Source organism: Numenius arquata, chromosome 25 (assembly GCF_964106895.1).
Source record: "Numenius arquata chromosome 25, bNumArq3.hap1.1, whole genome shotgun sequence".
Lineage (NCBI taxonomy): Eukaryota > Metazoa > Chordata > Aves > Charadriiformes > Scolopacidae > Numenius > Numenius arquata.
Window position 1 is genome coordinate 3414968 of NC_133600.1, and position 13560 is coordinate 3428527.

General features: G+C 51.5%; 2 protein-coding genes across 2 annotated transcripts; both read right to left on the reverse strand.

Annotated features, from left to right (window-relative positions):
- Positions 1-1259: 1259 nt before the first annotated feature.
- TICAM1 (TIR domain containing adaptor molecule 1) lies at positions 1260-3473 on the reverse strand. Its single transcript, XM_074163939.1, has one exon. It carries the CDS (start codon positions 3414-3416, stop codon positions 1260-1262), a length of 2157 nt encoding a protein of 718 aa, XP_074020040.1. The 5' UTR covers positions 3417-3473.
- A 2703-nt stretch (positions 3474-6176) lies between these two features.
- LOC141475583 (perilipin-3-like) lies at positions 6177-10740 on the reverse strand. Its single transcript, XM_074164022.1, has 9 exons — positions 10681-10740; positions 9992-10187; positions 9299-9381; positions 8967-9041; positions 8325-8450; positions 8111-8207; positions 7465-7664; positions 7157-7285; positions 6177-7064 (listed from the first exon to the last, which is right to left on the reverse strand). The coding sequence occupies exons 1-9, from the start codon at positions 10738-10740 to the stop codon at positions 6177-6179; spliced, it is 1854 nt and encodes a 617-aa protein (XP_074020123.1).
- Positions 10741-13560: the final 2820 nt, after the last annotated feature.

Sequence of the window (13560 nt, forward strand, 5' to 3'; positions counted from 1 at the left end):
AAACGGCTGCTGCAGAAGGCATCCGAGGAAGAGTGTGGGGTCTGGGGCTCTGCTCCAGGTGCCCTCCTTGGGTTAAAGGCTCAGTAGATACCTGCCTGGTAAAGCCCTCGCCCAGGTCCTGCAGAACCTCCCCATTCCTGGCCTTTCTCCACCCCTTCTGTAACGCTCTGCTTTCCTGGAAAACTTTTTCCTCAAAGGCAATAACAGAAACAGGTGGAGTAGCTTCTGTAGGGAACGTTTCTCTGGGCAACAGAGTCTATCAGGGCCCTGGTCCCACCTCGGACCGTTTACACACTGGTAAAGAGGGAGGAGTGAACACTCGCCTCTTGCCTCCTCAGACTTCCTCATCATTTCCCCCCCTCTCATTCCACTTTCATTATTTTTTTTTTTCCCCAAGCACAGCTTTACTGTAAAGATTCTTTTTTAGCCTCGCATCTGATGCATAATCTCAGTTCTTTAACAGAGTTTTCTTAAATACGAAAACACTTCAAGCCGTGCCTCTGGGGGCACATGGGAATTTTGTCTTTCACAGACAAAAAACTTCTCTCTCTGTAGTTTCAGAGGGGAACTGGGAAAAGTGATGTCTTGATGCCGCAGTCTCTCCCAAGGCTGTGAAGCTGCTTTCCTCAACCCTCCTGGGTCTGAGGCGAGAGGCTGCGGGGAAATGGCGCTGCTGGTGCGGCACCGTGAACACAGAGCGGCATCGGCCTGAAGAGGATACTCTGCAAGCCCAAGCAAAGAGGACTTCTGGAAGAAAACGGGACCTCGTGGTGCTTAGCACCTTCACAGGGGGCTACAGTGACTCCCCAAAGCATCCCCTGAAGATTTTCCCTCAAATGGGTTGGTTGGCAGCAGATTATGAAACCCAAACCCCGTGTGCCATCTCCCAGCCCTAGAGGTACAGACAGAACAGTTTCCCCAATATCCCTGACTGCCCCTTCGCTAATTCTACAGGAAAGAACCAATAGAAACACAATTAAATTAATTAAAATTCATTTATAAAATCTTTCAGTAGCCTCAGAAGATTGGGAAAAAAGCTTTCTTAGTTATTTTGAAAATGAAGCACAAGGAAAACAGTGTCAGGAGATTGCGTCTTCTTTTGTCCAACAAAGAAGGTCATTTTCTCCTGTGCTCCAAGAAAGTAGCACCTTTTACCCACAGTGAAATAAGAAGAGTCCCAGAATCACTATAATTTTGAGTTTGAAACGCAGTGTGAGTGTCTGGCCTTGGCTGACCTGCTGCATCTCTGATGGACCTTCCTACCTGGTTTCTTCCTCGCTGTCCCCTGGGCCTGGTGTCACAGCTTCTACCTGCATCGTGTTGTGGTTCCCGATCTGAACCATCCGAGCATGTTGGATGATGAGGTGTGGGATCCCTTCTGGACCTGGCATCACGTTATAGTGGCCTGACGGGAGATAAAGTGGCTGGAAAGGAGGGGGACCCATCTGACCAGGCATGGGGTGAGGAGGGTGGGTGGCAGGAGGGACAGCCGAAGCAGGGGGACACCACTGTCGGGGTGACGGCTCCAGTAGATGTGGCTGCGTTGCTGATGGTGGCACCTGAGGGTGGGAGCTGAGGTTCAGAGCAGCTAAATTCTGCAGCGTTTGATACTGCTCCTGGTACTGCTGCTGTTTACTTCTCTGCATCAGGTCCCACACAGCTTTCCTCTTACTGACCCTGCTGCTGGTAAAGGTGTTCTGCACAGTCCTGGAGAACACGGGAGAGTTCTCATCCAAGGGCATGAGCCCACTGAGCATGCTGGGAAGCTGACTCCGCTCCAGGGGGTTCTCCTTGGGTACAAAAGGGATGACTGAGTCGCGCTTGGATGGTTTCAGGATGGACTCCATCAGAGCAGTGTTTGTCTGGAACATACAGAGGTTGCACAGGAAGTTCTTGGTCAGCAGAAGGATGATGAAAGCTGAGTTTTCCATAGCGTCCTGGAAGCAAGTCAGATGGCTGCGTCCAGCAATGAAGAAGTCCTCAGAGAGCGTGGCACCGTTGGGAACCCCCATGTTCTCCAGCAGGTTCTTGACCCGATGGGCAACACTCTCATCTTCGCTAGCGTGCAGGACAACAAAAGTGAAGAACTTTCTGTCTCCACCGTCTGGCTCTGATGCGAGCCCTGCTTCTAGAGTTTGGAGAGGAGGATGCCAGGCTGGAGAGGAGAATGAGGGGAGGGAAGAGGGATATGGTAAGTTGGAAGCAGCTCCCGGAAGAGGAGAGGGAAAGGTTGAGGAGAGGGAATAAGGAGGAGGAGGAAGGGAACAGGCTGAAATGGAAGCAGATGCAGAGTTAGAAGAAGTGCCTGCTGGAACATAGGAGTCCTCCCTGGAGGTATGGGCAGGACCAGTATCCACTGTAGCTCTTGAGTCAGGAAGAACTGTAGAGAATTGCTTTTCATCTTGCTTTTTGTCTGTGCTTTCTTTTGGTGCGTGAGGTTCTGCTGCCACGGTGCTGGAAATGTCACTAGTTTGGACAGGTTGGTTCATGGCACCCCAGGCGGGCGGCTGCATTTCAGGAATTGGGACAGTTGGGTGACATGAACTGACCCCCAGAACCTTCTCCGGCTGGGGGCCTTGGGCACCTGTGTCCTGCCCAAGATGAGAGTTGGTTCTGCTGGCCCAGCTCGTTTCCTGCAGGCCGTGGCTCTCTCCATCCCCGTTGGGGTGTCCAGCACCGCTGGTGCTCCCTTGGCACAACTGGCCAGGCTGGGTGCTGTGCTCCTGGGAGGAAGGCTGGGTGCGAAGGACAACCGTTGGTGACGCGCTGATCTCAAAGCGACTGGGAAAAGAGGGACTCCCCGAGGAGCGCAAGGTCTGTGGGCCTGAAAAGTCTGAGTTACCTCCAATCTGCACCGGGGAACTTCTCACCATGTGCTCTGGGCTGGGCATCTGGAGAAGTCCTACACCCACATCGGATCTCAGCGTCTGAAATTTGTCACCTGCGCCCGTGTTGACAACAAAGCCATATTTCTTCTGGTCCTCAGGTGGGACGCTGTTGAGCGTGTCCCCCTTGCTGGCTTTGGTAGCAGCCTGGTGGGCTTTGTCCATGGCTTCATGACTGCACAGTTTTTCCTCCGCCAACAGGGAGTAGATCTGTGCCAGAAGCTTCCTGGCACCCGCATCCAGCTGGGGAGGCCGCAAGTCCTCCCCGTCTTCCCGCGCTCCTGCAGCACCCAGTTTGGTGTGGTGGATGTACTGGGCTGCCCGGTTATCTCCCAAGGCATCCAGACAGATCCTTGCATCCCCTTCTCGCCGCAGAGTGAGCAGGATCATGGCTTGAAGTAACTTGCTGGTGGGCCCAAATATCAAATGTGTCAGTTTATGTTTAAAGGTAAGGAGTTTATCTTGTGGGATCTGGGATAGAATGTTAAAAACGTCCTCGAAGCTTGGCTGGAGCTCGGCGCTCTGTGCCATCTCATCAGCTGGTGGCCCAGATGATGGACTGAAGCCGCATGGATGGAAAAAGCATATTAGGGCTCTTGGAGCGAAGGTGATGCCGTGCTCGCGCCGCACGTCCCGCACAAACGATGGCTCTTTGCTGCTCAGGGGCTCGTCTCAGAAGCGGGACATCTCCGTCCTGAGGAACCGGCCAGAGGAACCTGCGAGAAGAACAGAGGACAATGTTCAGAAGTCTCCATGGGGGGAGCAGGGGGGTCCTCACGAGGTTTGCCGGGCTCCCTCGCCGCTCTCAAGTATTTTTTTCATCTCTTCAGTCCTTGCGGCTCTGCCAGTGCTCCACGCGTTGTTCCCGCTCTTACTAAGCAAAGATGAAGTTCTTCGCATTCGTTTCACGTTAATTACAACTGATTTAGAATAATTGCTGAGCTAATAACATATTTAGGTAAATCCAAGGGTCTGTCTCCTGCAGGCGGCTGGTTCCATGGGGCCTCGCAGGCTCCTTGCGAGGAGTAAAGCGCCCTCTGAGGAAGCCCTTTCAAATCGCTGGTGCCAGGAGGGTGGATAACCCACACGCACCCTCCGTAATGAAACTGTGGACGTTATATCCCCGTCCACGTCTACTCCCTGAGCCCTGCGAAACCCTCGCACTCACCGGAGGCCTCTGAGCGGCTTAAATTAAACAGCAGAACTCGGCCGGAGCGGAGGAGCGGGTGCCCGGCGGGACACTGCTCGGGGGCACCGATGGAGCCCGGTGGAACAGCCTTCCCTATTTAAAGGGATCTCCAGCGAGTGCCCCAGAATAGCTCAAAACTGGGGAAAGTTTCTAATTTCAAATCGCTTTTTTTTTTTTTTTCCCCTATCTATCTCATAAAAATCCTCTAATTGCCCAATGGAGGGGCTCGGGCCGGGCCCGAGGAAGTCGCTGGCTCCCCCCACGAAACCCCTGATGAAGTGAAAGGGCAGGAGAAGGGCCAGGAAGGCGAGGGCGGGGGCTGGGAAGGGTGGCCCAGCCGATCGCCACTGGCTACTGCCCTTCCGGCCCTCTGACTCACCGCAACGCCCCGCTCCTCGCCCCGGTCCCGCCGCCTCGCCCCGCCGGGGACGGGAAGGGGCCAGCCCCGGCCCCAGCCCCTTCCTCCGCCCGGCCCTGCTCCGCCGTCCCCCGGCCTCCCCGCGGCGGGGCAGGGGGGGGCCGATCCCGGGCTACCTCGGGGTCCGCTCGCCCGCCCCGCCGGAGCCTGCGGGCACACGAGGAAGCGGCGGGGCCCGGCGGGGCGGAGCGCGGCAGGGCCGGGGCGGAGCGCGGCCGGGGGTGCCGGGCCCGGTGTGATACCGGGGTGTCCGTGGCTGGAACGGCTCGGCCCCGGTGAGCTGCCACCTCCGTCCCCGGGGGAAGAGTCCCCTCCCCGGTCGCCCCGGTGGTAGAGGACAGCCCAGCAGAGCGCTAGCCCCGAGCCCGGTGCCAGGCACCGGCTGCGGGTACCTGGTGTCCCCAACACGAAGGACTGGAGGTGTTAAACCGAGGTTTCCCTCTAGTGAGGGACTGTCGGCATTACCTCCGGGAGGAGCGAGGCTGGAAACGATGGATCGGGGCAAGGGAAAGGGGGGACAGCAGGGGCAGGACAGATGGAGCTGACCCTCAGGAGCACAGGGGACAAAACAGGGGAGATACTTTTTTGCTTACATGGAACCTGCTGAAAGCATTTTTCCTTCCTCCGGCAAGATCGGGGACCGTGCATGTTGTCCAGAGAAGTGATTTGTTAAATGCAGGCTCCTTACCCACTCAGGCTGAGGGAGAACAGCTTTAGACATACACAGGAGACAGGTATTTCTTTGAACGCAGGTCACGCTTTATTCCAAAGTCTGCTTGCCGTTATTCCAGCCTTAGCACAGGGACCAGGCCAGAACATAAATTACCAAAATAAGTTACATTAGGAATGATTATAAAGCATTGTTTGCTGGGGGTATAACCGACATTTATCTCCCCAATTTTTAATACCAGGATATCCCAGCCCAGAGTAACTCATTTGCCAGCGAAAGGCTTCACGCGTGGAGCTACTCACACACAACCGGACGATCCCTGAAGGCATTTATACGACTAAAAGATAATCCCACTGCAAATTGTCACGCTTAGAAGAAAATCCCACCTTGTTAAGTGTTTCTCTATGAAAGAAGAAGTGTTTGGCTGATCCGCAGAGAGAAGTCTTTTTTTTTTTTTATTTTTTTGAGAAGCAGCCCCTTGCCCCCAGCTGGTCCCGCTCGGCTGCGGGGCGAGCCCCGCCGGAAGCAGAAGGAGCAGAAAGGAAGTATCTGTAACATGTATTTTTAAACTTGTAAAAGGAGGGAAACGGTATCAAGGGCCAAGCGCATCATCCTCTCAAGATCTCTGCCGCTTGGATGAATTAAAAAAAAAAACAAACAAACCCGACATTAAAAATAAGTTGAGGCCACTTCTTCTCTCGCACAACTTGTGTCAGCAAGAATTAGCCATTCACACACAGAGCTGGGCTGGCTTAAAAAGCTGAAGTACAGGTCCCCATCTTCCCTCTCAGCACAGCAGCATGATTTAAAAAAAAAAAATAATATAGTAAATCAAGATATAGAGTCACCCCACCTTGGCTACCAGGTCTCCTCGCAAACTACATCTTGCTGTGAACTCGGCCTGGGACAGGGAGTGAGCAGGAGGCACTCTGGGCACGACTGGCAGTTGGACACACGATTAACAGATAAAGTGCTGTTCTAGCCAGGGAGCCTTGGCCAGAAGAGCTGGAATTTTCAGGGATCTTCCTCTGGTGCATTAGTTTTTATCTCCTTTGCAGCCAGTGCCACCTCCGTGTCTTTCTCGGTCTTCTCTTCCAGCTTCTCTAACACTTCACACCCTTCCTCTGGGATCCTGTTGGCTCCCTTTGGCTCCTCAGGTGCTTTCTTTTCCACCCCCTTTGGCTTCTTGGGTGCCTTCTTTTCCACTCCCTTAGATGACGGTGACTTTTCCACCCCCTTTGGCTCCTCGGGTGCCTTTGCCACCTCCACTGATGATGGTGCCTTCTCCACCCCCTTTGGCTCCTCAGGTGCCTTTGCCACCCCCTTTGGCTCCTCGGGTGCCTTTGCCACCCCCTTTGGCTCCTCGGGTGCCTTTGCCACCCCCTTTGGCTCCTCGGGTGCCTTTGCCACCCCCTTTGGCTCCTCGGGTGCCTTTGCCACCTCCATTGATGATGTAGCCTTCTCCACCCCCTTTGGCTCCTCGGGTGCCTTCGCCGTCCCCTTTGATGATGTAGCCTTCTCCAACACAGGTGATTTTCTATCAGTCACCGTATCTTTCTTCGTCTGCTTCCCGCTGTCCTGTGACGCTTTAGCTATCGCCCTGAAGGGACCCACAAGCCAGTTGAGAGGGATGTTGTGAGTTACATACTCAAACAGGTCATCTAGGGACCTTCGGGCTTCTGCCACATAGTCCTGGCTCTGGGTCAGGGTGGTGCTAGAGAGGTCCTGGAAAGACATAGCACTGGAAAAAGAACTATGGAGCTTGCGGATATTTCGAGTGGCCTGATACACAGCTTCCTGGATGTTGCTGGGGAGGCCGTGGATGCTGGCTTTCAGATTCTCATAAGCAGGTTGTAGCTGCTGGGTGATGATACGCAGCATAGCTAGAGTCCGTGACTCTACCTGCTGGGAAAGAGATAGAGCTCAGTTACCAGAGCAGAGGAGATGTACACCATCTGCCAGAGGCCTGATTAAATACGCCCTTCTAGGGATACCTCTGGTTGGGAGGCAGTTTTTACTTGGTTTCCTTTGGGTTGGGTCAGGCTCCAGTCCACCCACAGCTGATGGAGCTTCTCCTGCCCATCCAGAAGCTTCTGGCCAACCTCCTGTTTCACAGATTCAATCTGATGAGGAAAAACGAGAGGAAGAACTGTATTGCAAGCACACACCATCAGGGAAGCAAAAGTAGGGAGGGATCCAAGATGACATGCAGCTGGTACAGGATGGAGGAAGAGCTTCCATCTGGAGAGTAGGACAGGAAGGCTATAGACAGGAGGAAATGGGGGGAAAAGCGTGTTTGTACCAGTTTTATTGCCAGCTGTAGTCGGGAGAGAGTCTCCTGGGTGCTTTGCTTAACACACCGCAGTTTGTTCAGGGAGAGTTGGTAGGCTCGGTGCCGGACTTTGCTAGAGAGGGAACCCAGGCGCACAAAGTAACTCTGTTGCTGTTTCTGCTCCTCCACAGAAGCCACACCAAATCCCTCAACACTGGTGGCCAGTTCACCTGGAGGAAAGAAGAACAGAGATGCAGCTGTGCTCCGCTCCCCCAACTGCAAAGGCGGGGAGGAGGAGGAAGTGGTAAGATCACCCCTTGGAAAACCATGAAGGATGAAGCTCGGTGCGTGAACAGTAGAGGTTTGTGGTTGCTCAGCTATTAAAGGTAGGCTGGTCCCTGCTCAACATGTTCTCTTCGGATAAGCAGACTTGACAGATAGGTTGAACATGCACCTGCGTGTTTATTTGCCTTGAGGCTGATGGGCAAGGACCAATTAGCAAATGCTTGAACTCTGTCCCATACCATGTGGCAAGCCGGTGTTGACAGACAGCCAGTTTGGTGACAATTTCAGAGCTACCTGTCTGCTTCAGAAGATGAGTCTTGCAGTGTCAGGTGCTCTCTAATCACACGGGAAAGGATTTGTATTTACAACCGCCAGCTAAGCATTTTCTCACCTAGTTCCTCCTCCGTCACCGGGAGGTAGTGATCCACCAAATCTTCCGATATTCCCAGGACAGACTCCACACCACCTGCCACTGCTTGGCTCACTGCCTTGGCTTTGCTTATGCTGTTGGTCACCACCGAATTGGTCATCTTCATGCCCTCCTGGATCACCTCTCTGCTCTGCTCCAAGGCCGTATTTATTTTGCTGCTTATGGTGCCGTATGCAGCATCCAGAGCTGTGTTGACCGTAGAAGCGACCATCGATTTAGTCTTCTCAACACTATCCTGAACAGCCCCTTTGGTTCGGTCCACAGCTTCAGTCACCGTGTTGGTCACAAGATCCTTTGCACTCTGGGCAGCCCCTACAGCAGCAGTAATTGTAGAAGCAACTGCAGACTTGGTCATTTCAACGCTGTCCTCCACGATGTGTTTGCTAAGGTCCACAGCTTCGGTCACCTTGTTGGCCACAAGGTCCTTGGCACCCTGGGCAGCCTCCACAGCATTGACAATAGTAGAAGCCACTGCAGACTTGGTCATTTCAACACTGTCCTCCACAATGTGTTTACTGCGATCTACAGCTTCAGTCACCTTGTTAGTGACAAGGTCTTTGGCACCCTGGGCAGCCTCCACAGCATTGACAATTGTAGAAGCTACTGCAGACTTGGTGAGTCCAACACTGTCCTCCACAATATGTTTGCTGAGGTCCACGGCTTCGGTCACCTTGTTGGTCACAAGGTCCTTGGCACCCTGGGCAGCCTCCACAGCACTGTTAACAGTGGAGGTGACCATTGACCTAGTCAGCTTGACACTGTCCCCAACAACATTTTTAGTGAGGTCCACAGCTTCAGTCACTTTATCAGCCATTGCTTCTTTTGCCTCACAGGCAGCATCCATAGCAGATGTCACTTTGGTGGAAACCAGCAGCTTGGTGTCCGAGATTACCTGTGACATGGGAGAGGCAGAGAAAGATACATTTGTTTCTGAAATAGGTTTTCCCTCCCTGAAGTAGCTTTTCCGTATGACTAAATTGTGCTTGCGGTCTTAGCATCTCTCCAGCTTCCACCAGCTGGCAGTCTCTCTTTTCTAGTCCGTTCCAGGGACTGACCTGACAAAGCAATGCTACTGAAGTTTATTCCCCCATTTCTGTACCCATAACAGAGATCAAGTCATGACTTCCCCAGGAAAAGCTTTTACTTTACCTTATCTGCTGGCTGTTGAAGAAAAGGCAAGTTCTCCTCCAGTTGATTCAGTCCCTTACAGGCGTATTCATTTACAAGTGCAACTAGGAAAAACAACAGGTACCAGTTTATTCTTCAATCTGGAGAGGGGGTTTTAACTCCACAGTGGTCAATTCAGGACACACTCATGAAAGCAAGCCAAAAAAACTGCTATTCTGGGATGGTGTGTGTGGGGGGGGAATACCTTGTTAAAAAGTGAACATACCCTCCAGTTTGGCACGTTCAACTGGTCTCCATTTTGCCTTCCCAGCTTTCTAGCCATTGGCAGCATGTTGCTCCCACTGGAATGTCATACTTGTCCCTCATAAGTAGGGAGGTTGGTTTAATAGGGTTGAAAAGTGTTGGGATGAGACAGACTGAGCTATATCCAAGATGGACACTGCTACTGCCGGTTGGGATGCCCATAACTTGGAGCAGCAGAGAAAAAGCAGGGAGTTTTTGTTTAATGAGTTAAAGCACAGACAAGAGGCCAGACTTTGCTTGTGCTAGAAACAGTTCCATGTCCATGACATTCAGTGGGTTCATCGAGCAGCTGAGTGGAAGACTCAGTGCTAGAACAAGGCGCTATAAGAGATGGATTTCACCCAATAGGCACACGAAAGCCCCCCTTCCCACCTATTCCTCTGTGTGCAAAGGGCCACTCCAGCCACTTACTTTGTGGCTCCAGCTGGTTCAGGATGGGCTGTGCCCCACCAACCACGCTGCCTACTGCGACAGCAGCCACCGTCTCAGCCACGTTGCAGACCCCACTGAGGCAAGGATGTGTCTCCTTGGTGTGGTTGTAGGCAGATGAGACCAGGTTGAAGGCAGAGTTGAGCAAGGGCAGGCTGGTTACCCGATCGACAACGCTCTAAAACCCGAGAGAAATAAGTGACATTAGAGACTCGCCTGAGGCTGGGGGGTGAATACAAGCCATATGTCTAACCAGAAAGGTCCCAAGGGGACATCTAGTCCACCTCCTCATCCTTCTCAAACTCAGAGTTGAAGCGACTCATCCAAAGCAAGTCAGCAATAGGCCAGGATTACAAGTTTGAGCTCTGGGATCCTGAATTTTGTGTCACAGTGGGTTTCATCAACAAACCCAGATGTGGAAATAGGACCTATAATCGCTCATGTTGCAGAGTTACTTGCATCACTTGAGCCAGCCCTGAACTTTTCTCTTGAGTGAAAGAAGTTACCTTCTGTATTAACTGAGTTTAGATTTAGCCATGGCTTCACATGGTTAATCTTTCTGCTACTCCCAGCCTGGTTTTGAGATGCTGACAGAAGTTAATTTACCAGCGCATCTGTCAGCGGGCAGTTTAACTGTTGCATGTTAGAGTACTAGCCACCCTGGTACCTACCGCTTGCTGCTGCTCCTCAGCCTTTACCAGATCTTTCTTTGTGGTCTTTTCTGATGCCATACTGAATTCAGCTGCAGCTGAAAGGAAAAACAAGGGGATAACAGCATGAGTACAACTTCATTTCCTCCAGTGAATTAAAGCCTAAAAGCAGAGGGCAGAGTTGGGATCCATCGTTCAGCACGTCCCAGGAACATTAGCATGGCACTGCTGATCTTTCTTGCAAAGGCGTGAAGGTATTTGAGGGGCTCCATGATTTATGATGTGCAAACGTTTATGTAGGACAAAGATTTTAGTCAGTCACCTCCCTCAATCCCCAAACAGCCAAATATTTTAAACAATAGCCATCCTACTTATTTTATTGCTGATAACATATAACTGGTTTCAAATTTGCAGGTTAGAAGTGGGTGAGAACTGTTTTATCTGTCACACTTCTCTGCTAGAGTTACTTCTGGTTGAGCTTCCCCCTGCAGAGGCTCTTTGCTGGCCACGGCCTGGAATATTCCAAGGAAAAGATGCACCCTGCAGAAGAGGGGCTGATGGTGGGAATCGCTGAACGTCGTCTCGGTATCGTGACAGATTCCTGTCCTTTCAACAAGCCCTGCTGAAATGCTACCTTGAAACTTGCGTTCCCATCCTACTGACCAGCGAAGCAGGAAATCTCTCCTCACTTCCTCTGAAACCAAGCCTCAGAAGTATTCTCATTACACAATGGGATTGAAGTAGTAGAAGTATAAAAATTATGCAATATCTTGAACATGTATTGGCTTCCCCATCACAGACCTAGGTTGCTATCTGGACACTCCAGTATCGTGCGATAAATCCAGGATTACTTCTCAGCCTTAGTCAGGCACAGCAGGGATTTCAGCCTATTTGTTCTTCAGTGCAGCGCCTGCTTCTCCCTCCCTTGCCAGTTAATTCCTATTCTTAGAATTGCTGAGGCATTTTCCAATGGAAAAGCCCCAAACCAAAATTCCTCCCAAACTGGATTCCCAAGCCAAGCACTGCTCCAGGCTCAACCCCCCCAAAAAAACTTGCCATCTGATTTGTGACAGAGACCATTGTCTCGTTTCTTGTGTTCTTTGACTGGTGTAAGGTTTTTATTTTGCTGTGGAAAGAGTAACAGGGAGCTGGGAAAGAAGCAGTGAAAAAGGCATTTGTTAGCCCTGGACTGACTATGGATAGAGCTGGGGGAGACATCTCAGGAGGTAACTTGGCAGGGTGTCAAATATTGCTGCAATTAGTCATCATTTTAATGAGATTCAAGCAAGGATGCAGAGTGTCTACAGCGAAAGTTGTCACGAAAGTTGTCACAAAAGTTGGGACCTTCAGCCTCTGAAGTAAGAGGCCCAGGGCCAACGCTCTTCCGCGCATTCCTGGTACCCACCCAGCCTGGGGGGGCGACACAAAAATACAGCTTGAACTTTATCAGCCTGGGAGAACTTCTAGAAAACTGCTCCAAACAAAAGCGGGGTTTAAACATAAAGTCTCAGTCCCAAAGTCCACAGGGTTTGCTCTTGCTCCGCTTTAGGGCAAGTTTGTTGGGGTTTTTTTGTTGGTTTTTTTTTTTTTTTTTGGAAGCCAAGCAGGCCGAGTCCATCAGCAGCCCTGTCACAGGGCAAAGCACAGCTATTTCAACACCACTACAAACAATCCCTTTGCTCGGTTATTTTGCTTCTAGACAGGCACGAAAAGCCTAAAACTGCCGAGTGTGTTCCTGGCCCCGGTGTCAGGGTTAGCACAGAGAGACGCTGCGGCAAAAAGGAGGGAGGACTAACTGCTAGCATAAATCAGGATGTAAAAACTAGTATAAAGTTAAAATCAACCTCTGAAGTACTAGGAGCCCATCTTAATTATGGATACAACTGTGCCAATGACAATCCTTGCAGCGCAGTCGTGTTGGAGCATGGTTCGCTCTCCTCTGTGTAGGAGGAACCGGGGTGTGTTGCAACACCAGTTATTTGTGGTGTGGGCAAATCTTCCTGAGCCCACAGCATGGTTTTATTTTCTCTTTCTAGTCTCTCCCCTGCACAAAGTGCTGAGCAGGCCTTGTTTTGCTTCAGGGATTGCAGGAAAGCACGGTGCTCAGCAATCCCGCATCAGTCGTTTCGGAATCCTTTGGAGAAAGGCCCAGCTTCATCCAGAGGAGTTGCAAGCGGGAGTCCCGACAGGCAGACCCCACGCACAGGAAACACCGGGCAGAACAACAGAAACAGCATCACCCTTTGCTTTGGTTACAGTTGGCTTGGTATGAAAGTGATGATGGGATGATTTCATACCATTGCTACATCAGAACTATTAGGTCACTGCTGGAGAAAGGTCTTGAAACGGGCAGTTTCAGAAAGATTTAAACTCCTCAGAGCACATTTCTAGCGCAGCACAAGGCTTAACGGCTGAGCATTGCCCAATTCGGCACAAGTCTGAACTCGGTCAGAGGCACGGTTCTTGTGATCTGCTCTCCCTGCCTCGGTCAGGCTGTCACAGCCACTGCAACACGCTTCTGCCACCAGCCTGGCAGAAGAACAAGTCTTTTCCTGCTGGGGTGAGCCACCTCCCTTGATTTCTGTCCCTCTGACAATGACCAGCAGACAAAACTAGTTCTTTAACCCATCTGGGGTTTTTATTTTTCCTGTGGAAAGAAGCTCTGCCCCATGTTCCATCATCCTGCAGACAGGATCTTGCCGTTCAGGAAGCTTTTCTCCCCTCCAGCCGTGTTTTACCTTGGGAAGACCGGTTGAGCCATAGCCCACATGCCTGGCTCAATAGCTTAACTGGCAATTCCTTAATGACCACTTAGGAAAACAAAACTAAATTTAGTGCTTTAGATATGAGATGGGGGAGGCTAATCAGGGCAGAAGTATTAGTTTGTGGTTAAAACACTTA

Coding starts and splice junctions, on each gene's coding strand:
- TICAM1 (XM_074163939.1), bottom strand. CDS start 3,416: ATGGCACAGAGCGCCGAGCTCCAGCCAAGCTTCGAGGACGTTTTTAAC.
- LOC141475583 (XM_074164022.1), bottom strand. CDS start 10,740: ATGGCATCAGAAAAGACCACAAAGAAAGATCTGGTAAAGGCTGAGGAG. Junction 9,042..9,298: donor TTCAACAGCCAGCAGATAAG/GTAAAGTAAAAG, acceptor CCCATGTCACAG/GTAATCTCGGACACCAAGCT. Junction 7,665..8,110: donor GGTGACGGAGGAGGAACTAG/GTGAGAAAATGC, acceptor TCTTTCCTCCAG/GTGAACTGGCCACCAGTGTT.